The sequence below is a fragment of the Diospyros lotus genome, chromosome 14, assembly GCF_014633365.1.
Source record: "Diospyros lotus cultivar Yz01 chromosome 14, ASM1463336v1, whole genome shotgun sequence".
NCBI classification, from domain to species: Eukaryota; Viridiplantae; Streptophyta; class Magnoliopsida; order Ericales; family Ebenaceae; genus Diospyros; species Diospyros lotus.
Genome location: NC_068351.1, coordinates 12,481,525 through 12,508,987, shown reverse-complemented (window position 1 = coordinate 12,508,987; position 27,463 = coordinate 12,481,525). Strand labels below are relative to the sequence as shown.

The 27,463-nt window shown below is 35.9% G+C and overlaps 1 protein-coding gene across 5 annotated transcripts; it reads right to left on the bottom strand.

Annotated features, from left to right (window-relative positions):
• Positions 1–276: 276 nt before the first annotated feature.
• On the bottom strand, positions 277–25,894 carry LOC127789892 (general negative regulator of transcription subunit 3). Of its 5 annotated transcripts, XM_052318966.1 has the most exons (17): positions 25,561–25,894; positions 25,327–25,458; positions 24,484–24,621; positions 24,076–24,126; positions 23,643–23,732; positions 23,412–23,558; positions 23,213–23,323; positions 20,607–20,675; positions 16,836–16,935; positions 16,219–16,691; positions 14,994–15,164; positions 11,266–11,422; positions 10,897–11,039; positions 6,400–6,675; positions 6,200–6,331; positions 5,937–6,118; positions 277–658 (listed from the first exon to the last, which is right to left on the bottom strand). In XM_052318966.1, exons 1-17 carry the CDS (start codon positions 25,651–25,653, stop codon positions 592–594), a joined length of 2,532 nt encoding a protein of 843 aa, XP_052174926.1. In that variant the 5' UTR covers positions 25,654–25,894; the 3' UTR covers positions 277–591. The 5 variants fall into 5 exon arrangements, with proteins under 5 accessions (XP_052174926.1, XP_052174923.1, XP_052174927.1 ...); XM_052318963.1 differs by having other exon boundaries at positions 16,219–16,935; XM_052318967.1 differs by lacking the exon at positions 20,607–20,675.
• Between the last annotated feature and the right edge of the window lie 1,569 nt (positions 25,895–27,463).

Sequence of the window (27,463 nt, the reverse complement as noted above, 5' to 3'; positions counted from 1 at the left end):
TTATTAATTAATTAAAGAGAGAATATGAAATACATAAACAACCCGCCAATCAAGGAAAAAAAAAAAAAAAAACCCTCACCCCACTAAATCATGAAGAGAATAGGGAGCAAGAAACTGACACCACCCTCAGCTGCTGTCAATAACCAAAAGACAAATCATACTCGAGGAGGCAAAACCACCCTCAAGCTGAAATCTGAACTGAATCTGAGAACCAACTACCTCCTCTACTGCCAAAAATACAATGGGTCCACACTCAATATAAGTTGAGAGCGGGAGTATGGGAAAAGAGGGATCCCACGCCTGAATCTAATAAAATAGATGTGTAATAGTCAGTCTGAACAGATCACCTGGAGGAACCGAAACATGGCCGAATACCACTCTATTTCTCTCAAGCCATAAAGTCCATAACATAAGACAGTGGCAAGTTATCTACCCAACATTACATTAATTCTAAAAAGTCCTATATTCATGCACGACTATTTTAAGTTGTATAAAACTAACAGAAGAGATATGTGAAACCAGAGTATTGTCAGCATGACAAACTTGGAAGTGAAAGCCGGAACCTGATCTGCTGGATCCTGTTCATGCCCTCTATATGATAAGCTCGTCTTCAAGATAGTTGTACTCGAACGTGAATTCAGTCTTGAGTCTTTGGCACCTGTGGATCAGTGTTAATTGTCAATAAAGGTCATTACAATCACACATTTAATCTAATACCACTACAAGTTACATCTCAAGCATTGATGAATTATCAAGCCGTCTTTGGTAGGGGGCAACCAAACAGAGTAGTTCATGAACAGCTCCAAGCTCAGCATGATTACGGCTCATTCATTTAGTTTAATAAACAAACCTGAGCTTGATTTTTAAACTCGTTTAAAAAATGAGTTCAGCTCGTTTGGGACTCGTTTATATTTATAAGCTCATTATAGGCTCATCTTAAGATAATGTGCATTTTTCACAACTTATTTTTCTTTGTTGTCTCACTATTTATGTTATTCAAAATTTAAATATGTTTACTAGTAATTTTTTATGTTTTTGTAATAATTTTATATCTTAAATTTTTATGCCCAAACATTAAGCTTTTGGATGTTAGTGAGCTCTAAACGAGCCTAAAATTGAACTTTAAATTTAAAGCTCATGAAAAGGCTCATTTAATATAAACAAATTGAGCCCAAGTCGAGCCTAAGCCTGATGTCACGTCCCAACACTCCCTAGCGCAAGAGGCAACCATACACTAAAGAAGATCCCCAATTCCTGCTGAAATATATATTTTCGTGGGTGTTGGTAACTGTCGTTACTAAGATGCCTATTTGTGTTGTTTATTGCTTGTCGCACAAAGAGTATGGCTAGCTCTGCCCCTCATCTTCCCAGGGGGTGTGGCACTGCACTCAAATGCCAAGGCTGTGACACCGAGCCTGAGCCTGAGCCTGAGCCTAGTAAAAGTCTTTAACAAACGAACTCAAGCCGAGCTCAAAATGAGCCCAAGCCTGGCAGGATACTTAACAAACAAGCCTAAGCCTAACAAAGCTCAGCTTGGCTTGGCTCATTTTCAGCTCTATTCTTGGTATCTACAAGTTAAATATGCGTGCAAGCTAAAAATAGAGACAATTAACCAAGACATAGGCAAAAACTGTCAGTCTTGACTCTTGACACAAACCTGGTTCACTAACAATAATGATAACGATAACAATTTGAAGTGTCTAACCCAATCAAAAACATAAAATAAAATAAAACATGCAGATAATCTCTCTCAAGACTTGAATTTTCAATTTTTCTTAAGAGGAAATTGTGAAGACATTTCTCTTAGATTAACTTTCTGTACTTAGCGGTTTTCCTTAGTAAATCTGTTAGCATATTTTCTTATTGTAATGCGTGGTTGTTAGTTTATTTTATCTGACCAGAAGGTGGTTTATTTCGGTCAGGATGGTCAGTTGGTTGTAACTGACTTGCCCACCCTTATGATTTATAAATAGGGGCTGGGAGGGCTTGGAAAAAGGTATGAAAAGCAGTGGGATATCTGGAGAGGGTTGAGCCAGAATGTGCTAGGCCGAGAGTAGGGTTATTTTGTATGTTCTCTTGGGGTGTTCTTCTCTGTTTAGTCTAGGGTTTTAGACTGAGGGAAAGAGAGGTATTTTTCTAGTGCATGTAATCACTGTAAGGATTCAAGATAGTAGGTCTCATTTATGAGACTAAACCAGGATAGAATCTTGTGTTTCTTGTGTGGTTAGTTGCTGTTTGTGTTCTTATTTTTTGTGGTTTCTATCGAGTACTATGTGGCTTAATTGCTGCGGGTGTAATCGGTGAGTTCTTGGAGGGATGGTAGGCTGTGTGTGTGGCGGTCCTAAGTACAACAGAAATAGTCATGGCTCAAACAAATGTACGAATCCACTTATAATCTTGCACTTCCAGGTATTCCAAAATACCTTGATCCTCAGTAACACAAAACGATTGGATTATTTAGCACACGAGTGTTTAGATAACATATCCTCAGTATAACACATAATGATTGGGCCCCTCCCCATTTAGATTCAAAAACATGTGCTTGAGGGACAGTTTTGCCAATATGGTCAATGGCTGGTGGAGTAAGTACTTGCTTTCTGGTTCTACTAGCTTGTCTAACTGAGAAATTCAAATTATTTAAGGAGGAAAAAGAAACAGAAAAGTCTTTGGGCAACAAAATATTAGAATAGAAAGATTACCAGAGGAGATTAAAAGCTCTAGAGAAAGGGACTCTAGGACCTCTTTCCAATGAAAAGAAGTGGCCTAAAGCGAATAACAAAAGGGAGATTGGCAAATTGCTGATCTCTGAGAAAGCAAGTTGCAGGCAAAGAAGACAATAGGAGCACCAAATAATTCCATGAGATAGTCAATGCTCATTGAAGGATTTAACCATATCAGTAATCTTGTCTTTGATGGAAAATAGGCTTTTAATGAAGGATTTAATTTCAAATGGTATAGCTGACTATTATAAAAGGTCTGGAGATTGATTGTGAAAGGTTTGCAGTTCAACTCTATTTTGGAGGTGCCAAAGCATTGGCTCAAAAGACCCATCATCAAGGAGGTGGTTCTAGAAGCCATCAATAGTTGCAAACAGGGATTAAGACCCTGGCCAAGACGTGTTCACTTTGGCTGTCTTTCATCACTGTTGACCTGTAGTAGGTAGTGAAGCAATGTTCTAATTGATTATTTTTGTGAGAATGTGAGGTTTAAAAAGAGATTAAATGCCTCCTTCATTGGGTTAATTCCTAAGAAAGGTGGGGGTTCATGGATTTGAAGGACTCTAACCCCATTAGTTTAGTAGGTAGAGACAGTATTGACCAAGAGAATGAAGGGAATTACTGGGTCGGTGGTTTCTGAGTCCCAAAATGCACTTATAATAGGTAGGAAAATGCAGTATCTGCAGCTAGTGAATGTGTAAACTCTAGGTTGTCCAGTAATCTGCCATATCTTATTAATAAATTAAATGTCAAAGAGTATATGATCATGTCTGTTGGGGCTTTCTGAGTTTTTGAATGAAACAAATGCGCGTTTGGGCTTAAGTGGAGGGAGTGGAATATGGCAATCCTTGGTCAAATTTTCTGCAGTAGTGGCTTTCTTCATTGTCATCCAAAGACCTTCATGAAGTGGACCCATTGTGCCCTTCTTGTTCATCGTTGGTCATGGGAACTCTGTGTTACATACACATAAGAGGGTGGAAAGTTTGCGCTAGTTAAATACTTCATGCAGGATCTGATGGATGATTCAATTTTGGTTTCATGCTTGCCTTTTGTGGATGACACAGCACTTATTTACAGCGCCAATAAATAGCCACACCAGTTGAGATGTGGTTTGCTTTATTTTGAGAAGTGAAGCAAGCATGGAAAAGATGATGAATGGCAAAGTGGTTGGATTGTATGATATCCTAAATTTAGTATGAAAACACTCGGGAGAAGAAGATATTTTATAGTTAATGCAACTATTTATTCTTATCCTTAAATCAAAGAAGATGCCTAATGAATGGAGAAAGAGCACCCTAGTGCCATTTACAAGAGCAAAGGACACGTTCAAAGTTGTCAAAATTACAAAGAGATCAAGTTAATGAGCTATAATATAAAACTCTGGGAGAATGATTAAGCAAGAAGAGAATAAAAGGTTTTAGAAACCAATTTCATTTCATGCCTATTCCAATTAAAATTGAATGGAATTGCATGACATAAATAATGGCCTTGCAAAAGACATAGTGGATAGAGGATTGGCAAGCTAGAATCTGCATAACCAACCTATTTAATTGGATTAAAGTTTTTTTTTTCTGTTAATGTTATTGTTATAGACTTATAATTGATTATTACATGTTCACTTAGCAAAGAGTGAGATGATCCCCATGGTCATGTGGTTAAACCTAATTCTTTGGTGAAGGTAGTTGAGTGTAAAATTGGCTCCCTTCCCTCCAGGTACCAAGTGCTCACCCTAGGTGCTCTTTTTAACTCAAGTTATTTGAGATGGGATTGTCGAGAAGTTTGAGAGGAAACTTGCCACATGGAAAAGATAATATCCTCCTAATGACAGTAGGCTCAACTCACTCTAAACAGAGTGTCTTCTCTAGCATATAAGTTGTCTCTTCACTGCCCTTGCATCTATATTCAACTGACTAAATAAGTTACAATGAGCCTTCTAATGGGAGTGTCCTGTCTAGCAATCCACATATAGAATTTCTCTTTTCACCACCCTTGCATCTATGCTCAACAGAATAAGTAAGTTACTAAGAGAATGGGACATAGTGGCTTAGCAAATGATTTTAGTAAGTTACTAAGAGAATGGGACATAGTGGCTTAGCAAATGATTTTTAAACATCATTTAGTAACTAGAAGAAAATATGAAAACCACTGTGAGGCAGTGGTCTTTACAGCCAACAACTAGGCTTGGTAAGTGGCTGTAGTGAATAGTGGAAATTCATGGTGGCGAACAAATTTGGGTTCTAGTAATGTTTCCCCAGCCTCTAAGACTTGGCTAGAGATAAAAATGCCTCTGTAGATGATTATTGGCCCAAGAAGGGTACTAGTTGGTCCCTTAATTTAGCCATATTCTCTGAGACTAGGAAATTAGACTCCCATCTCCATGACTGCCTAGTCACTAGTGGGAGGGGGGGGATAGTTAGAGATGGAACCCAACAAAGGTAGGATCTTTATTGTCCAATATGCTTTTGATGTTCTTAATGATGACGAGGAAGTTGGAAGGTTATTTGGAGAAAAAAGAGCACCATCTAGGGTACCATTTTTTGTTTGGACTGTTTCGCTTGGATCCTTCATCACTATTGATAATCAGAGGGAGCAAAGACACATTTTAGCTGCTGCTGCTGCATGTGAAAGGGATGTGGGGAATCAGCAGACCACCTCTTACATTGCCTTGGTGGCAAGGCAGATTTGTTTTGTCTTATTCTTTTCTTTGTTCAGGGTTATTTGGGTGATGTCAACCAGAGTTTCAGACCTGTTACTTTCCTGGACAAGAAATTGTCCAAGGCAAAGTTTTACATGCGTGGAACATCACCCCTTGTGTGATATGGAATGTTTGGAAAGAAAGAAATAGAAGAGCTTTTGAGGATATTGAGAGCCCAATTCATTTTCTTGAAGTAACACTCGGGCTTCCCTCTTTTGGTGGTTAAAGGAGTACTATTGTTTTTGTCTATCCTCATTTATCTTGTTTGTATATGAGTTTTGTTGTAAATAGGTAGTTTAGTTTTATGTTTTTTTTTCCCTTTCCTTTCTTCTCTTTAGTACAGTTCCATGCCCTTGTGGTATCTCTTCAATGATATTTACTTATCGAAAGAAGAAAGAAATGCAAAGAGAAGGCAGACCTTGTAATACATTGCAGATAAAATATGGAACAATGGTCGCTATGGACAATAGTTGTATGATCTTTACAAACAATTTAAATGAAGCAATGGAGTTAAGTAAACATACCATCCATGCTGAATCTCGTCATTGCCACTGTGATAATCGAAGTATACATATGTACCCTGTTCATACTCATCAGTGGTCACATTTGGCTCCTCATGCCGCTGAAACCATGTATTATATTTCCTGTGGTACCTCCATGATTGCTTCTTCAATTCCTTTGCAGCTAAATATTGTTGATAAGTATTCTGCAGAAGAAGTTGACTTGAAAACAAACTTTGCCACTAATATTACACTTCAAGGTAAAGTAGATGGAACTTTCAGACTACCTGTTGGTAGTAAAATGCAAAGAAGAGGGTATCAGGACCATATTCACTTCCTATTCGTTCCCAGAATGCAGGATTATTGACAATGGGCGCCGGTGCTTGAGGATAGCTCTGAGGAACAATTGCAGGGTGCTTCTGTAGGAACACAACGTAATTGTCTCAGTTTTCTGGGGAAACATGATGTAGATTAAGATGTTTCATACCGGAGTGTAGGTTTTTGCACGTTCAGAGTCTCTGAGTTTGGGAAGCTTGTAATAAGCAGCCTCAAGCATTTGCAAATTGTATAATTGGTCATGCATTGTCCCAGAATTTGCAGATGATCCAAGATTATCACCAATAGCCCCAAGGTCTGAAACACTTTTTCGACCAATAACACCAAGGTTTCCTGAAGATTGATTGGATTGCAAAGGATGACCAGGAGAAAGACCGGAATCCCTTGGCACTTGTGAAGACTCTATCAAAGAACCAGATACCCCTGCCTGTCAAAAAGTTTAGCAATTTAGCAAGCCTTTTCTTCTCAACAATTTAGCAAGAGCACATCATCAAAAAAATTTAAATGAGAATTTGAATATGGTATAAGGAAAAGAAAAAAATCATCCACAACCAATAAATGCACGCAACATTTTAGATTATTCAAAGGTACAACTGAAGTTTTTTTTTTGATAACCCAAGATCTAGGAAACCAATACTCTAAGTTCGATCAAAAGCAAAATATGCTTAGAGTTGGTTTAAGCAGGAAACTTTCATCCTAATCATCCCAATACAAGCTAAAGCTATGTCCCAACAACAGCTTCCTAAGACGTCATTTAATATCATAGTTCTTCAAAGAATAACTACCAAGCTTGGCTCTGGACTAGGAATTATGATCGGTGCAATGGACGAAATATGTGTAACTATTACATTTTAATGCTATTGACTTTGAGAACACAATAAAATTATGTAAGGTGGAACTTTCAAGTATCATGGATTGATCCAGATGCAATTTCTATGGCAAGTTTATGTGCTAGAGTAAAGGTATTAGAGTACAATAGAATCACACTGGTCAATACAGGTAGCAGCTTGTCAATTTGACATTTCATGGCTACTACAGTAACTCCATAACCAGGACCATATGCATTTAAGGCTTTAACCTAGTGAAAAAGATTGACGCTTTTCTTCTAAGATATTTCTGATAAATTTGTTCAGGGTTTGAAATACAATAGAGATGGTATTCCCCAACTCAAAGGGTTAGCAGGGTCTAAGGTGATATTTACTCCAAAACTAAAATACTTCTCGGAAGCAGAACCTCCTGAAAGCATCTCAATCATTAAACAAATTGTGAGAATTTATCCAAAAACTTAACAGCAGAATAATGAACCAAACATGGGATTCTTCAAGGGGATTATGCAACAGCTTTTGACAAAAGGTTTTTTGTCCTAAAATATCATGTGTTATCCAGTAAAAGGAACTTCGTGGTAAAAGGCAGGATAATATTTCAAATATATAGTAAGGATGTCTAATGCAAACACCATACAGTGGTACATGTAATGAGCTCCTTTCATGTTCATGCATACATAGTGAAATTACATCTCTTCTACTCATTGCCTGTTTTATTCTTAAGAATTCAGGTTTTTTTTTACAATTTTACATTTTGGTTAATCACTATTTTTTAGTTTTGTATTACAACTTAGCAGAACCCACATAGTGGGATAAAGGCTTGGTATGTTGTTGGTTATCTTGTATTACGTCCACTGGAAAACTGATAAAAAGAAAATAGGAAAAGAAGTGTATAATTTGAATTGTCCCACTCCCTCACCCTCACCCCAACCAAGGGTTATCCCATTAAATGCCTAGTGTATATCTTACAGGGCTTATACTTTCCCCTGGGCCAATCAAGTGGCAAAATGGATGCGGACATTTAGTTAACCAGGAGAATCAACAAGTGAAAAAGAAGACGACATTTTTATCTCTTCAAAGTAGACTGCCCCAGTGCCCATCCTAGCCATGCATACTAATTTGAGTGTATAGTACAAGATCTGAATGAGGTCAATGGCTGAGAAACCTGCCAGTTATGCAAGAAAAGGAAGTGATTTGGAGACCCAGATTCCATAAGCATATTATATTATGATCATGATGACCAAGAAAAATGTTCAAGACATCTCTAACTGAAAAGGAGTCAAGGCATATAGATTAGGGAGTCAAATAGCCTTCTTGAACATCATATCCTCTACAAGTCCCTCTATACTGAAAACTCTTGTACCTTATCTTTAGAGACACAGATTAGTACAAGCCACATGTAAAAAGGAATAGAGGACTCCATCACATGTTTTAATAAGATAAGGCTCTGGAAGAGAGTAAATAGATTGATTCTCTGAAAATAGGACAGATGTTTTGTATTCATAATACATTCATGTATACAGATATGGATCGATAGAAGAGAAACATACAAAATGCTTCCTTATAGGAGATCACTTGGGCCTATTAAAAAAGTTAGGACATTACAGATGGAGTGAGTTCAAACATTGAGCAGACGCTACAACAAATTATCTCATTATTATTGGACACAATATGCAACTAAAGTGTTTGGAAATGCCAGTGCTTATTCTGAAACACTAAGATAAAAATTCTGGGAGTAGTGGGATGTGGTAAGTAGGTAGAAATCTAAGCATGCGATTTCTGAACAGTTAATTCACTAAAACATGACTGAAGGAGGAAATTTATTCACATTCTTTGCTCACATAGTCTTTTTCTTGATATGCTCCAGAGATTATGTTATAACACAACTAAGGGGGGAGTCCATTTGAATTCTTCACCTAATTTGTCCTTTGTTCCTATCCATGAAAATGTTGAAGCAATCCTCGCTGTGCTCCTTTCATTTATATATTACTCGGGATTGGCTGCTACCAACAGGTACAATGTGACCTATTTCTGCTAAGTCGAGGATTTTAATCCAGGGCATCAGTTTTCTTATCTCCAAAGCAGCAAGTGCAAGTGTAACCAACCACTATTAGATCAAACTCAAACAAGTACATTCATGTTTAAGGTGAACTCAAACAATTTCCTTTGTTAATCTGATGTCGGAACCTAAAGTTATTACTGTAATAGAGCTGAGACAAAATCCATTCGTGACTGCTCTTTTTTTATTTATTTTAGATTATTAATAATGGAATGACTAATAGGCATCAAAATGGATATTGAAAAAAAAAACAGGATGACAGTTCAGAGAAAATAAAGACACAGAAAGATATGGAAAAAGAAAAATATTTTTCATAGTTATTAGCAATGATTATGAGCATAAATATCCAAAAAAAAAATGAAAAAGTACTACTAAACCAACATGAATAACTATAGAATAAGCATCACTCAACATACAAAATGGTAAAAATCTTTTCCTGGAGTTGTAACTGGGATTCTGCTAGAATGAGACTGCAGTTACAGCTGTCATTATCTCAGTTGGGGTGTCTGGAGGTGAAGATAAGGAAGAATGGTTTTATTGAAATAGGAAAAAGAGAAATGGATTGAGAGAGAGAGAGAGAGAGAGAGTAGAATCTACCCACCTTTCTCATCATCAAATGAAATCACATCTCATTTGTTTTTTATTCCTTCCCCTAAAATTCATTGTATTTGAAGATTTTACATCAAACTGAATCTTAAAAATTCCATTCTAATCTCCATTGTATTACAAGGCATGTCTAACCCATGGACATGCATGTTCATTTGACAGATACATATCTTGAAATCAAAAGATAATAATAAGTTAAGACAAGCATATCTCAGCCTCTCTAACCTGAGTGTCCCATTCTTTTAGGGCACTAGTACAATATCCAACATAAAGTGTTTGTGCTTGCTAGAGAAGCAGCAAGATTGATAAATACAAGAAAGTTTTGTAACATTTTGACACCAGGAGGTGTTTCTCATTAAAAAGAAAACAAAATTGAAAATGCAAGAGTAACTGCATGAACATGTTCCAGAAATCAAGACAAGTGTCCACTATTTCTCAAGGGCTCCCATACAAGCTCTTTATAGCGTTTTTTAGTAATTTCCTACAAGTCTTCAGAATTCAAAGTCACTGACAACCTCTAGTTTTTCCATTACTTCTTCCCACAATAAGGAACATATATCATCATACATGCTACAGGTTCCATTTCTTGTGAAAAAGTTCCTGTAATATTAGTTTTGCAAAAAAATTGTACGGAAATTCAACAAGTTTTATGAAACTCTAAAAAATGAAATAGAATTTTGTTCATTTCAACCCCACATCATGCAAACTGAATAGGTCTACAAAGTGACACTCCAACTATGTTAAGCTCTTAAGATCGTTCAGGCAACAAACTAAAGAAGGGTTGCTTTACTCTGGCATGTTTTTGGACATTATAGACATATAGGTGCAATTTTGAGTGGGTGCAGTAAATGTTGCAATGTTATTGTTTGCAGGTAGCCTACTCCAGGCCTATCTATTAAAGACCTCAGCAGCTATCTTATAGCCATACGTCATGAGCATGTCCTGTGTTGCTCAATCATGAAGCAAAACTAAACACACTATCATTTTACACCAATTTCACTCTATAATTACTAAAAGGAACACATATACATATGGCATACAACATGAGGAAGGAATGCAAAAAATGAAAACAAGCAACACTTGATATCAGAGCAAAAAAAAAGATGCCACTGTTAGCACTTGCTAGAAAATGATAAATAAGAGCAGACAGTTAACGTACAGGTGCATCTATTTCATGAGAAGGTTTCAGATCATTGTCAGCAGCAAGGTTCTTGCCAAACCCAGAAGCTTTAGAGGGTTCAGTGGTTGAATTGTCAGACAGATTCTGCTGCTGTGGGTCCTCAGCTTTCCCATGGACAACTTCTGCATTATGGCACACATTATTTATCTATATACTTCCTATTATGGCCTTTTCACATTCCAAATATGTATTACCCTATTATTTTTACTGTACATCCAAAGAAATCCATTACATTTTGGTCCTAGATACTTCGGACACCAGAGACCCTCAATAATGAATTTGTTAATTTAAGCTAAGCAAAACAGCACACCCACTGAGTAAAATACGAATATACATATTTGTCCATACCAGCATCTTTTAGTCCTGATGATATTAATGCCTGCTGAGATAGTTGCTGATGGGTTGAATTTGGCTGCTGGTGCGAGGAAGATGCAACAGTACCAAGGCTTGGTGCTTGGACTCCAAGTGCCAAATGCGGCGAGACAGATGAGCTTTGAGAATTGAACTGAAGATATGTCAAGCAAAGAAAATTCAAAGACATTAACAAACTAAAAAATGGTATCAAACACAACACATGCAAGGGATCACCAAAGAAGTGCACAAGAAAATGGATTCTTACAAGATTAGGATCAGTACAAGCAAGTGCATAACTCAACCTAGTGGGATTAAGGCCTGTCAATGTTGTAATATTGTTGTACAATGAAGTACATGAAAAATGTAATCTTAGAAAATGTAACTATGTGTATTGCTGTTTACAGATATTAAAACAATTACACAGAAGGAGAGCAGAAGAAAGAATAAAAGATGGAGAAAGGGGGTTAAAGAGGGTCGCAGCATACAGCAGAGACTGACAATAAAGTGGAATAGAATATGGTCCCACACGTAAAATTTAAACTCAAAGCTTAAGGGTGCAGACCAGTGTTCCACAACACTGCTTGTTAAAAGAGAGAAGGGGAAAGAGAAAAAGTTATTCTGGCAGCAGTAAGTAGCATGGTTGGACAAGGCATCCACCTTACAATCCTAAAACAGAGCCTCTCACATGAATATTGTTTTGTGGTATAAAGGGAAGTAAGATTGATGGTGTTTGAAGCTTTTTGGACTACATTTAATATTATTTGGTACATTTCTCATCTTTTCAAATTTCTTCCCTGGGTTACAGTTCCATGTTTGGTTTGGTAATTCTCAAATTTGCTAAAATTCTCCATTATGAAAATCCAATTATAAGTATTTTCCTCATCAAAATCCCCAGGATTTATGGAGACTTTGAAATAATGAAGTTGCACTGCCCATGCTGGGCATTGGATAATTGGTTGGCATTATGGGATATGCCTCCCATATGTCTAGTTGGAAATTCACATTGCAGAATAAAAAAGGGCGTCCATGATGCACGAGACTCCCAGCTTTGTAGGGATCTGGGGAGGGTCATACTTGTATGCAGCCTGCCCCTTGCTTTCTGCAAAGAGGCTGTTTCCAAAACTCGAGCCTAAGTACTAAATTGAGTCAGTCGTAAATTTTATTAAGTGTAACTGCATGAATACCTAAGGTAAAAGCATAATCCAAAAATGCCAGTTGTAAAGCAGCTGTAGTTGGCATTTTTAAGTCCACCCTCACATCTCAATGCCAGGCAGTGGAAACTACTTGGTTAGAGAACAAATAGGACAGAAATTATGAGGATAAGCATACTTCCATGAACCTCTTGAAATATTTTGCATGTGACCTTTACATGTTCATTGAGGATATTGCACACTGTTCCTAATCTTGTTAAAAAAAAAAAGAAAAAAAAAACTAGTTTGCTTAAAGGACCTCCCACCTGTTTGTTACCTGTTGAAATTTGTTTCTTCTTCTTTTAATTTTTTTTATATTACTTATTAAATAGGCTATAGTTCTTAATTGATACATTAAGAACTGATTTCTTGTATAATCTTTTGCAATCAGGATCAATAATGAATGACGATATTGACCTTTAAAAATTCATTTGATGATTCTTCATTGACAATGATGTTCGTACTTCTACCATTTAGAGATGTGCAAACCTTAAGAATGTTTAATTATTTGGTTATTTAGCTTACAAAGATGCTTACATATTACTGTTGTTTTCAAATGTTTTCATTCATTTTCAAAAATTGTGTTGCTTCCTCTGTGCTTTGATAACATTTTACAAAATGTTTCCACTTCCAAGCTAACCAAAACACTGAAACAGGAGTTTGATTCGAGGCTAGGTGATATTAACTATTTGAATTCTTGAAAATTCATCAAGGGTTCCTCCAGCTTCCATTATTATTCCGTCCATAAGTGATACCATATATAAAGATATCATATATATGTGCGTGTGTGTATCTAGAGATAGAACACAACAACAACATAAACAACATATCTAGTCTTTATCCCACTATGTGGGGTCGGTTACATGAATTCTAGACTTTCATATATTTCTATCTTTTGTCATATCTTCATTTAGGCCCATACACTTCATATCAAACTTTAATGTCTCTCCCAAAATCTTCTTGGATCTACCACTATGTGTGTATCTAGAGACAGAGAGAGCAAAACCTTGTGTTGCCAGAGTATTTGATCATTTCAAATATAGACTTGTAGCTAAATACAGGGTTTTATTTTTAATTAATGTCTTTAATTAAAAAAACTCATTTTACTTCACATTAGAAATTTGTATGATGGTCAAAATTTCCCAAAGAAATAAATTGACTGTATCTGTGACACCCTGCCCTGGTGTGCATTAGATAAAAACTGTGTCACATTCCTAGGGGCAGGACAGTAATTGTATTCCTTTCTAATGCTTGTGTCACGACTTGGCCTGACAATACGCCTTCTCCCAATTCCAATGCGAATTAGGAGAGCTTGATACACATACAAGAAGCAGAAATCAGCGAGAAAGAGAGAAAGAGAGAGAGAGCAGTCCGGGAAGAAGAACAGAGAGAGTAAGAAAGAGAGGGAGAGAGAGAGAGAGTTTAGAGAAGGAAACAATAAGAATTCCGATTTTTCATTATGCCTTCCTCTCTTTGAGGGTACGCAGATATATTCTAACGCCTGGGGAAAGATTCCCTGGCAGGTGGGGCCTACTCTCATAACAAACTTGAGATTCTCTTCCCTTTCTGCACATGGCAGAACCAACTCCTTCTAGAATGCATAACAGAAAGTAAAAGCTATTCTGCCTAAGGAATTACAGCAACAAGTAATAACTAACAACAATAATAACAAGCAGAAAAATTTAAATTTTTAGGCTCGGAAGGTCTTCTTGTGACAGCTTGTTGCTTGTACTTAGATGTAAATGCGGTTGTGCTCTACCAGATTGTACATTCCAGATAGTTGTAGTGTTGAGGCTATAAATAAGCCACAGCTAGAGGATGGGATGATGCACAAGAAACTGAATTCACAGAAAGTAAGGCTGACTAGATGCAGCCTGTACCTCCTGCCTCCTTTCAACTGCTCTTTCAACCACATTCTCTCCATGGAGGAATTGCACAAGAAACTGAATTCGATGGCCTAGGACAAGCTCTGACACCAAAATGTCAGGTCCTCATATCTGACAAGATCAATTCTCAACTAATTGAGAGAATTAGAGCAGAATTTAGGGAAAATTGAGAGGAAGAATCGGAGAAGGAGAGGGAAACAGAAGTAGGCGAGAGAGAAAGCAAAGTCGAAGGAGAGAAACAGAGAATTTCTGGAAAAAAATCTTTTTGATGCCTTTGCATTCAACTGGATTAGGTTTTTATACTAAATCCAGGCAGTTTAGTTTGGCGCCAACAAGGCTGCCAATACAAAGTACAAAGTACAACTTTGAGCAGCTAGTTACAGTACAACTGCTGTAAAAATACCAATAAACCCTTACAAACATTAGGTGCATGACACTTTCTAAAATTCACAAATATTCATGGAAATGTGAATTTTCTCTTCTATTAAAATATTCTAAAGATAGACTGTAACAAGGTGTTACAATACCAAAAGAGCAGACAATAGCAATCCAATTAGAATTGCAAGGAAAAGAAGAAAATAAATGCAGAGATAAATAGTGCGAGAAAATGAAAAAAAGGGTACAAACTAAAAACATGAAAGAGCACCTGCTGCAAGAGAGTGTTCTGTTGTTGTGCAGAGTACTGCTTATGATTTCCTCCATTAAGAGGTGGGATGCCAAGAAGGTTACTTTGACCATGTTGTTGCACTTGCTGGAAACGCTCCAAAAATTTCTCTCTCTGATCAGGAGCAATTTCAGCTCTTCCACGAAACTGTCCCTGAAGTGCATATGCAAAAGCTCAACAAACCACGAGGCACCAATATATTATAAACTACAAAGATTTTTAAAATTTATCTGTAAAGAGAAAGATCACAAAATAGAATGGATTAAAAGAACTGCAGACATGAAGAAAAATGGTGGCTCAATGGTGATAACATCAAATCCATGAAACCTCCAGCAAAGGCATCCCAAAACTGTACCCAAAATTGACCAACTTCCTACAAGAAATGAACCAAGCTGATTGTTACTCAATTAACTAGTGAATCAGCTTGAGTTTCAGGTCAAACTCAGCATCTGGCTAAGTAGAATCCCAGGCGAAATACAGAACTTATCCACTCAAACTTGAATGAAGTAATTAAACATAAGCACTTTTGAGATAGCTCGTTAGATAAATGAGCCAGATGGCTCAGATCTCATTTCCAGCTCGTTAATTTCTGGAGACATTGACCAAACCACTATATGGCCTGTTGGCATCATCCTCTATGGCTTGAACACATTAATCCTTAAACTTAGAAGGCTGCACCTCTTGGACTCCATTTTTATTTCCAAAGGGAAAGTTAAAAAAACTTAATGAAGACAAAGACCCCCAATTACCAACAGCACCCACATACTTAACTCTTTTAACATATAATTTGTTTTATTAACAATATATAACTAGACTAATTTTTTCCACTTCTGATTAATAGTAAGTTACTGATATTAATGAAGTGCAAATTAACATAAAAAATGTAGAAGACCTCTAATGCACAGGTTCAAATGAATGATATTATAACTATAATGAACAACTCAAAACTAATCTGCAGCAAAAACCACAGAAATACACATCTGAGGCATGAATACTGGCTTTTCACTTCTTAATTTTGTAACATTTTTCAATTTTCATAAAAAGCTCAAGAGCCAGTAATGAAAAAGATGAACTCCTCATTACCTGCACCTTATCCTAACTAAGTTAAGGTCAATGGATGAAAAAGATGAACTAAAGCATCAAAACCTTAGAAGAAAAAGAATAATAATAATAAGAGAAAGAATGATAAAAAAAGAAAGAAACATACGACTTCACTCTGGTTCTGAAAGGGACTTCCTGGCCTCCACTGCATACCAGAAACTAAAGAGGGGGAGAAGACCTTGCCAGCCATAACTGCACCCTCACTGATATTATCACCATCAACTGAACTGTTTCCATCATTAGTCTTCACAGTCTGTGAAAAAATCATTCTATTACTTAGTGGGGAAACTGGTGGCTGCACTATGCCACTACTCCCAAGTTTCTCATCAGCTCCCAATATATTTCTCTTCCCTATCTCAGAAGTTAAAGGAACAGCACCAGCGGTTCCATCACTAGGAACAGCACTTCCAGAACTTAGAGGCATGCTAGTAGAGGGAAGATTCGACAGGCCACCTCTACCAACACCCCTTAATGCTGTTTCAGCCAGAACAGGAGATGGTTTACGACCAGGGAAGCTGACTGGCTCTTCCTCCTTACCAGAAATGGACATATTTATAAGAGTTGAAGATGTAGCAGCACCTGCACTTTCCAGGACACTTCGATCAGAACTTGGACCTGACATAATTTTTGAAGCAGCTGATGCAACAGAAGTATAATGAGGTGAAGCATTCACAGCAACAGGAGCTGCACGGCTCACTATTGGTGTTGATGGAGTAGAGCCACCTGATCCAGTTTTAGGTGGTGCAGTCCTAGCAGGAAGTTCAGCAGTACTGTCAAGGGAAGCACTTTGTTCAGCTTGCTCTTGGATGGATGTTGCTGTGGCCTGGAAAGCCAAACCATCACCAGTGCCACATTAAAGCAGAAAGAGGGCACACAATTAAATTTAGTTTGATAAAAGTATACAGGGGAAAAAATTAGAATACAGTTCTTCATGCAAAAACAATGGTTATATTTAGAAGTCAAGCAGGAAATGTAAATACAAGAAGAAATCTTTCCTTGGCTTTCCAGGACATTAAAGTAACCATCAAGGGCCCTTTCTAAAAGTAGCCTCAATAAACAGTGCCAGAAAGCTAGGCTCATTTCCAATGAGCCTAGAAATGAGCTTTAGCCTGTGACGTAACAAGTGATTTGACATAGTAATAGAGTCTTATTAGACCTTTCCTTCAAATAGACCGGATTTAAGTACTTGCCCATGTTTGGTCCCCTCTATAATTTTTATAGTTGTGCTCCCCATTGGGCACACTGTTCAGTGCAGTTTGATAGCCTCAATGTTATGCAGACAAAGACTACAAGTGAGAGATGGTGTTCGATAATCTAATATAGTGAGTCAAGCATATTTCCTATCATCTTACACTTTTAGCAAGAGCAAGGATCTAACATGAATCCCAACATAACAGCACCGTAGAGTATACTCATTGCCCACTGTTTTAATGAAATACTTCGTATAAAATAAGTGAATTGAAACTTGCATCTTTTTAAACTTCTGTATTTGTCTAAAGGTGGGAAGATTATTAAAGGTTCTTCCCCTCGTTTTCTACTTATATCACATCTTTTCCATGATTCCCCCTTCTTTTTCCAATCATTTGGAGAAGTTGCAAAAAAGTTTAATTAAGGGAGCCTATTTTTAAGATTAAAATTCCATTGAAACAATTGCGCCTTCCTTTGTTGGTGGTCTGGTGATTAGGAAGTCAAGGGCAAATCCCTTTTGCATAAATACTTAAAAAGGTTTGCAAGTGAAGGATTATTATAGGTAAGTATTGTTTAAGATGCTGGGGGGTTGAACTGCAAGACTTTATAAGTCATGTCAAAAGGTTGGGCTTTGGAAGGGGGACTATGAAGATCTAGGTGGAGTTTATAGTTTTATCTCTATTGACATCAAAAAATACTGCTAGTATGCTAGAGCTCAATTCTTATTCTATAATTAGTATGGTCATCAGCCAGTGCATGATTTACTTGTCAGTGTTTATTCTCAGGCTAGTGCTAGATATAATGTTGTGAGCAAGTGACTTTATTTTTTCTCTAGTAACATGATTTACCCCTGCAGTTCAGATGAAAGCTTCAAGATCAAGAAATTATTTCCTTGACTGAGTTTGGCATCCATGGGACTGGTAGAAGCTTTTCTATTAGCTCATTCTAAGAGGTCATGCGATAGGGATAGGCTGACAATTCCTTGGAAATTCTTTTGGAGTCAAAAGCTTCTCCCATATTAGACATTTTTTGTTTCTACATTCTTCCAATATTGCCTCTGACTCTGACAATCAGAGAAAGCACAGTTAGATAGTGGTTACGGGTTTTATATGTCTAAACAGGGTGGGCTGTTAGTTGTCACTTGCTTTTGCAATGTAAGTGGCTAGGGATATGTGAAGTCCTCTCATACTACTTCAATATGCAACAGGTGATGCCAACTCCAGTCATTGATAGATTCTTGAAGCTGGGCTTGTCCAAGCCAGAGGTTGATTTGTATTTGGAGGATCATTCCATTTTGCATCATGTGGCACATTTGGCATGAAAAAACTTTGAGAGCTATTTAGAGTATCAAGAACCAGCATCTTGGTTAAGAAAATCGTTTTCATTTCCCTGTTTTTGGAATTTTGGAGGACTCCTTACTCTCTGAGTCTTTTATGCTTTTTGCCAATGATCCCTTTTACAAGTAGGTTTTTGGTCTCTTTTTGTACAATCTTTGTTCACTCTTTAGCAATTCTCTTTTATATACCTTTACTTATCAGCAAAATAAATAGACAAAATATCATATACAAGATTTGGATGAAATTTATTCTTTTTCTTTGCTGGGTTTTGCATTGAGAAATCTGTCTAGAAGGTTTAAAAGAACAGGAGATTCCTCGAGTGAATGGAAGCAGCTGAATATTCTAAGTTAGGAAGAGGCTAGCTTAGGCATTTTATTATAAGGGTATTTTAGTCTTTGTGTAGGAAAAATATAAAGCCTTGTAATTACCGCCTCCAACCCTTTATAAATAGAAGGCTTAGGGCTAGGCAGTTGGACACAATTGATCATTCTATCTTTTCTGTATACGAGTGATATTGCTGTAAGAAGAGAGAAAAGACTCGTGAGAGAGAAAGTCATTTGTAATCTCTGTGAGCAGTGAATTCATGTGAAAGAGAGGGATATCTTGTACTGTTCAAAGTTGGTTTCTAGTGGAATTGCTCTCGTTTTGGTGGCTGGATGTAGGGTCGTTTCCGCTGCCTGAACCAGGATATATCGCCTATCTTCTTGATTGGCTTGATTGTTTTGATTGTTTCTTTCTCTGCTTTTCATTCCTTTAATTCTGTTCTTTCAATTTCAGTTTCTTATTTCTGTTGATTGGGTTGATTTCGGGTGAGGAGTGTGAGAGATTTGCATTTGTAAGTATTGATTGAGTTGTCTAAAGCGCTCCTAATCCTAACATTCTTCAATAGGGTAAGGCTAGGATACAGTGTCCAATACATATTGAACAGAAAACACATGATTTATTCTTATACTTATAGAACCAAACCATGCCAATGGACCCTTATAGAAATAAGAGACTACTTGTTTCATCATGGGGTTAGCATACATTCTGTTAGGATTAGGAGCGCAAGAATCTCTCACTTCTCAGTCAAACACACGGCACTTCCTTACCCAGATTCAAATCAATGCACAGAAATAAAAAATAGAATAAAAGCAGTAATGAAATAGGAAAGAAACAACCAAACCAATCAAGAAGACGCGCGAATTATCCTGGTTCGGATTGCTTGCATGTAACCTTACATTCAGCCTCTTCAATCCAAGAGCAATCCACTAGAAATCCAAATGAAAAAGTAGACACCCTCTCTTCTGTCACAAAAGTACACTGTACAATGAGATTACAAAGAACTCTCGTATGCAGTCTTTCCTCCCATGATTACAGCAATACACTCATATTCAGAACTTATGAATGATTCAGCTGGACATGACTGCCCTCCTAAACCTTCTATTTATAGAGGATTTGGCCGGATATTACAAAGTTTAAAAATAGACTACACAAAGTCTAAACTACCCCTCATAAGTACAACATAAGATAGCCTCCCTAACTTAGTTTATTTAGTCGCTTCCAATCACTCGAGGGTTCTTCTAATTCCTTCTATCCTTCTAGAAAAAATTACTCAATGCAAAACTCAACACATTCAACTCATTCCTGAAGCATTCAAACCATCCATGGACATTTTGATTCCTTGGCACAAAACTCCATTTAACAAAGTACCTGGTTTTTCTATGCAGGTTGGTAATGCAAATGATGCTCTTCAATGCAGCAATTGTACATGGCATTATTTTCTCAAACAATTAAACTTAGAGCATGTAATTCATTGTGCAGGGTTTTAAATTCCAGTTGGGAAAGAAGCATTAGCTGATTATTTTCAAATAAATCATCGACCAAAACCATTTGGAATGGTACATTCATATCATCATGGTTTCTTTCCTGCATGTGATTTTAAGTTCTTGTTGAATTCTTTCAATCTAAAGTATAGAGAAATACATACTGGCTGTTGAGCTGGCAGTGCTGTCAAAGAAGTTTTTGTTCCTAAAACTGCATTTGTGGCAACAACGCCCTGCCAAAAAGTGTAAGGTATTTTCTACTCAGCCAACCAGAAAGGTATACTAGATGTGTTTATTGACAAAAGTATAAGAGCATAAACTTAAAATAGTGAATGAAATAAACTCAAAACTCAGATGATTAAGCCAGAAAAAATATATAGGACATGCAAGAATTAAGTCTTGGACTTTCTAAGAGAATTATGTGAAGACTCACTTGGATGAGCCACATTCATGTAAAGACTTTCTAAGAGAATTATGACCAATTTTTAACATTTTCTCAAGTCAAAATTTCATTCTCTTTAGACTTTGGTTGTGTTTTTGATAGTTTTTTTTCTCACAACAACAATATCACGAGCCTTCATCCCACTAGGTGGAGTTGACTAGGAGTGGAGCCACGTGAGGCCCAGTGGGGGCAACTGCCCCCACTCGGCCAGATTTTTTTTAAAATTTTATTTTTTACAATAATATGCTACTAGAAATAAAATATATATATATTATATTTTACTAATAGAAATAAAAAAAAAAGTAAGTATTGAAGAAAGCAAGTATATAATGGCCCAATAGTAACCATTACAGCATTTTTTACAATTTGCTCATAATTTTATTTTTTTACAATAATGATGCAAATAAAGCTAAATATTGAAGAAAATTGTGAAGCAAAGAAAGCAAGCATGGAGGAAATTTATATTGAAGAAAATAAACAAATTAACAAAGCAAGTATTGAGCAAATTGATGTTGCACAACTTCCTATGGATCCAAGACTAAGAACTACAATAATGAATTACAATACTAATTTTCGAGATCAAATTAGAAGAGTCTACTTGCAAAGAAGTCTATGTTAGCCTCGAAATCAAGATGATTCATTCCAACTTGGTTCAATGATTTGGTAATTGGTTGGAATATAGTATAAGCAAAAATGTTGCAATTTGCTTATACTGTTATCTTTTTAAAACAAATAATGGGAATCAAGGAGATAATGATTCTTTTGTGAAATAAGGGTTCAGTAATTTAAAAAAAAAAAAAGATAGACTTTAAGTTCATGTTGGAAATGCTAATAGTGCACATAATTAAGCTTGAAACAATTGTGAAATCTTAATGAATCAAGAGCAAAATATTGAGGCAATTTTCTTCAGACAGTTAGAACAAACACTGTATGATTATCGAATTCATCTAAATGCATCAATTGGTTGTGTTCGACTTCTTTTATGGCAAAAACTAGCCTTTCGTGGTCATGACGAGTCTAAAGATTCAAATAATCAAGGTAACTTTCTTGAACAATTGCAATTTCTAGTATAAAAAGCCATAAGGAACAATTGTAAAATTTTTTTTTCATTTTAATATTATCATTATTATCTTATTTTTAAAATTATATTTTTTATATTTAAGTTCACCCCCACTGAATCAAAATCCTGGCTCCGCCCCTAGAGTTGACAACATCAATGCCCTCCAATCATCGCTATATATGGTCATTGTTGGTATGTAGTGTACAGCATAAGGGATTAAGGGTGTTTATTAAATGCATGTATATTTTCATTCTATCCTTTGACCTTAAATCTCACTCTCTCTCTCTCTCTGCATATATATATATATATATATCATACTAACGAGCATATTGTCAGATTCACTAATGCCTTTGCCTTTCTACATGGTATCAAAGCCAGACCACATTCTTTAATCAGAAACCCGATTTCTTAAACAAATAAACCTAACCCTTCTTTCTCTACACTATACTTTTTCCTCTATTTACTGCTATCTAGCACGAAAATGCTTTGGTGCAACTTTTTTAATTTACATGAAACATTAGACAACTACTGGAAGTCACATATCATGGTCGAATAAAGAACTATCAAGGTCTGTAACTGGTATGCTCCACTGTTTAGAATTATAAATAGAAGTAAAAAGGGTGTATATAATGCACAAGGCTCTCCACTTCGCAAGGGTCAGGGGTCATATTCATAAACAGACTTCCCCTTGCATTTTTTTTCACAAAGAGGCTGTTTTCACAACTGGAACCCGTGACCTTCTGGTCACAAAGGAGCAACCTTACTGTTGTTACCAAGGGTAAACCTCATAATTATAAATAGAAGTAACTCTATTTTCCGAAGATGCTAGACAGCTACTGGAAGGTAAGTAACACGGTTGGGTAAAGAAAGTATCAAGGTCTGAAACTAGAATGTTACTTTCTTTGGTTATTAATATTTTTGGTTTTTCTAAGTTTTTAAGAATGACAAGTTCAGTCATGCATATAATTTTCAATGTCAAATTTTCTCCAAGCAATCAATCAGGAGACTGAGTATACATTTCATATTTATTTTTAAGTATATTAGCACAACGCAAACGGCCTCTTAATTTAGAAGATATATAAACAGGAGACAACCAGCTCCATTGTCAAATGTTCAAGAAACTTATTCACAATCTCCAGTTTTCAAATATTTGATATAGACGGTCAAAAGACAAACATCTTTTTCTTATACTCTTTTTAGTCATCCTGTTTTTCAAAATAGAAATGGTATTCAGAAAAATGAAAAGTCATATGGCTCAAAGAATTCACCTTAACAATAGCAGGAGGACCAATTGTAACTAGATCTTCAAGAGATTCCACCTTGTCTAATGGCAGAGTGTTGTAAAGGTCATCAACATCACAGAAGTCTTCAAAATCCTCCTACAGAATTAATTCCAAAAGAAAAAGTAATCAAGATGTTGAGAAAATAACTAAGATGGTAAAACATAAATAGAACAAATAAATAAACCTGATTGCGCTCAACATAGTCGTCCAAGAAATCCTTAACATCATTGACCTGCTCAGGACTCAATTCATCATTATCCAACAGTCTTAAAATCCATTCTAACTTCTTTATATGAGCCTTGTGGCGGGTAATAGATGACTCTAAATGTGTCTGTAAAACAGATAAATTTATCAGTTACAAAAAAGGCACTTTGTTAACATATGCAGGATCATGCTGTCTTTATTATACTCCTACCAATCTGGGTGGCCTTGTTTTTCCCTTCTTAACAGAAAGCCCCTCAATCTCAGCTTCAAAGCTATCAATTTGAGATTCCAACTCTCCTACCTAGTCAGGGACATAGAAGGAAGTAAATAACTGTTTTAGCTTAGGATTATCAGAAGACAGACAAAATGACATAATGATGTAAGGTGAACATTTAACGCACGTATCTTATATAGCATGAATAACCACCTATTAGTCCTCAAACAACTAATACTCTGAAAGAGTATGAATGTTGTTTTTATTTCCAATTTAGAAGAAAAGGGCCTTGAAGTGAGCTAGCCAAACCAATACACTAAAAATGTCAATTTGAAAGAGGGGACGCGGGGGGGGGGGGGGGGGGGGGGGGGGGTTGTTGACAGAAATAAACAGAAATAATCAGCAAAATGCAAAAGAGTTGGCTGCATACCACATTGTTCAACCAATCTCTCGTCTCCGATTTGGCCTTCTCCTTCGGGTCCTATTGCAAGAGGGAAGAAAATAAAGATACAGCAGCAAACAAACAAAAACAACATTTAAAGCATAAACAAGTTTAGAAGGTAGATATCAGTTTAAGATAATACAAAACTTAAGAAACATTTGCTTATATCTCTCATGTCTTAGTCACTGATGAAAAAGAAACATCAGCATTCAACTATGAGAAACCTTTTTCAAAATGTGAGCTTGGTTGCAATGAAACATGAGTGCAAACTGCAAAACAGTAAACTTACTAAAAGATTGTGTACTTGAAACCCTCCTCAAACAGTTTGAATTGCCCTCAACAATTTGCAAAACTTGCCTCAGTATTATATACAAAAGAAAGCAGGTCAAAGCTTACCGTTTTAGGTTGTTGGCCCAGGCCTTCCTTGGAGAATGCTTTTGTCTTGGTTTCTTTCTCGCATATCTTAAACCTTTCCATTTCACGCTCAATGAGCTTGCGCGCATCCATGAGAGCCTGCTCATAAGAGGCACTAACCTATGTCAACATATACCAAAAGAAAACTTATAGTCAATATATATCAAGATAATGAGGCAACTGAAAGATCAACATTCAGACCGATATAACAGATCAGGTTATACAAAACTTGAAAAGGACCAGATGAAATGAATACTGGTAACTACTCGAAGGACATAGCTGAAGATAAATTATAGCAACAACTTGGTTGACGATGAGATGGAAACAATAAATAAATGAAATAGTATATGCCAGAGGCTATACCCTCTTGCACCCAATAAAATTTGTTGCGACATGCAAACTGAGAACACAATTAAATCCACAACTAAAATCCACTTAAATATCAGCATCTATTTTCGACTTCGTCTTTATAACACTTTGCCCAACTAATTACGGTTCATACAGTTAGAGGCAGATTACAAATAACAAAATAAAAGTCTATCGAGTCGCATGCCCATCCCTCTATATGTCAGTGCAAAGAAGATGTTTTTGCGGTATTGCTACATGTCGAGAACTTACCGTAAAATTAAAGTGCTTCCAGGTATAAAGAACTAAACGCATATAAGAGAGCGTGAGACCGAGTAACGGCAAGTACGAGATTGGCAAGTTGCAGAGCATAAAATGCAATACTTCGGAAGTTGTAGAATACTTAGACAAAAAAAAATTAAAAAAAAAAAATCCTGGACGCTGTCCACTGAGAGATTCAAACAACTCACAGAAACCAACCTTCTTATCCTTAATTTCGCTGGACTGAATCCATGTTTTGATCTGGTCTCTGTACCTCTGAAGTTTCTTGATCTCCTTCTTCAAATCGGCCTCGAATTTCTCCTTCTGATTCGCATTGTCGGTGTCATAAACCTGCAGCGACAAATTAAATTGATAAGGGAAACAGAAAAGGGAAAATTAAAAAATTAAATTGGGACACATTTGGTATCAATCAAGGCATTGAGAAGCGGAGACCTTGTTCCAAATGCTGTCGAAAACATCAACCCCCTCTTGAACTTTCTTCAGAACCCGATCGATCTCGCCCTGTAGCTTCCGACTTGCCCCCATTGCGAAAGTGAAGAAGACAGCTGAGAATTGAGCAAATTAGTCGAATTTATCATGCAGAAAACCCTATCGGTGGAGCGAGGATTGTTCACACGGCTTGTGCCTCTCTGAGTTTATAGGCATCACGGATGGAGGACAGGCATATCGCGCTTCCCTGCCATATCACAAGGAGAAAGAGAGACGGCGGAGAGAGATTTTGAGTACTGTGACTCGAAGGCGTGTTAGGTGGCAATTGAGAATTTGGAAGGCAACCAATGAAACCTAGCTTTTAAAATAGGGTAAATTACACCTAATTAATATATTTTTAAAGACTTATTAGTACGAAAATTTAAATTTTTTTATATTTTTATAATTTTATTTAAAAATTTGAATTTTGACAATAAAGTCCTAATTTAATTAATTGATTATAATTTTATCTATAATTTGGTAAGCTACCTAGCATTTTAAATATATATATAACATATATGTCATTATATATATCATATATTTAACATTATTTTATTTTTTATTTTTTATACACATATGCATGTAGAGTCATTCGAAATGTTTTAAAATGTCAGTTGGCATTCACGTCAGCGAGTCTTGGACACCTCTCAAATCAGATTCGGATCGTAAATAAAATTACAATCAGTTGATAAAATTGAAATCTTATTATCAAAATTGAAACTTTTGAAAAAAAAAATCTAAACAAAAAAAAATTCATACTAATAGTCCATTTTGAAAAGGTTAAATACATCGACACACTTTAAAAATACACAAATTATAATTGTGCATGTGATGTTTGTGGTTGTGCTAAGTTATTTTGATTGAAAATAAAATATATGATATTAATAACATCAAAGATAATAGTTAATGTGACCTCAAATTTAAAAATACACTCACTTATTTGATATTTTTAAAATACAATTATTAAATTAGGCCCAAATATGAAAATAGAATAACTTATTTAATACTTTGCTTAGAAAAATAAAAACACCCCTCATATATTAAAAATGATACTAAGTATTCTTATTTTTAATTTATTACATAATTAGACCATTTTACCATCAAATTTAAATCGTCTACTCTCTCTCATATTTCATCCACATTTCTCTGTCTTTTCTCTCCATCCCACAATTGGGTCCTACTCCTGTATTGCCTCTCGAATAGTTGTTCATCTCCTTTGACAATGGGGAATGGCATCTTTTACGACCTTTTTTTTTTTTCTTTCTCATCTCTATCCCTCAATATCTATTTTATTCGATTACAGCCATTTGCAGACTGAACTCTAGTATGTTTGATTTATCTGTTAGGGGTTTGATTTGAGGGTTTTTTATAATTCGAAAGTGACAAGAATAGATAAAAATAGATATAGGAGAATTTATTGCACATATTTGTCATTCGATTCATCAATTGAAGTAAGCACCCAATTTGGTTTGTTAATCTCTATATATATTATAACAAAACAGTTGCTAAATCATTTTTTCCGCCCATTTTTAATTTCTATTTTAATATTTTATTATATTTTGTTTATTTATTTTTTACCTAAAATAGAATTTTTGTAAATCATTAATTAAACCTATATTTGTGAAAAATATGTAGTTCTTGGAATCTGTAGATAATATTTTTTTAGCTAAAAAGTGATTGGAGAATGTGTAAGCATGGTATATGAAGAGACAAGATATAATCTATATTATTAATTCTTAAATATTAAAATAAAATTTTAATTAAAATAAATTACAAAAAAATAAAACTTTTTTAAATCGAGAGAAATTTTAAGATATCAAGTATTAGCATCGAATACCAACTACCAATTAAATTTTTTTTAAAACTA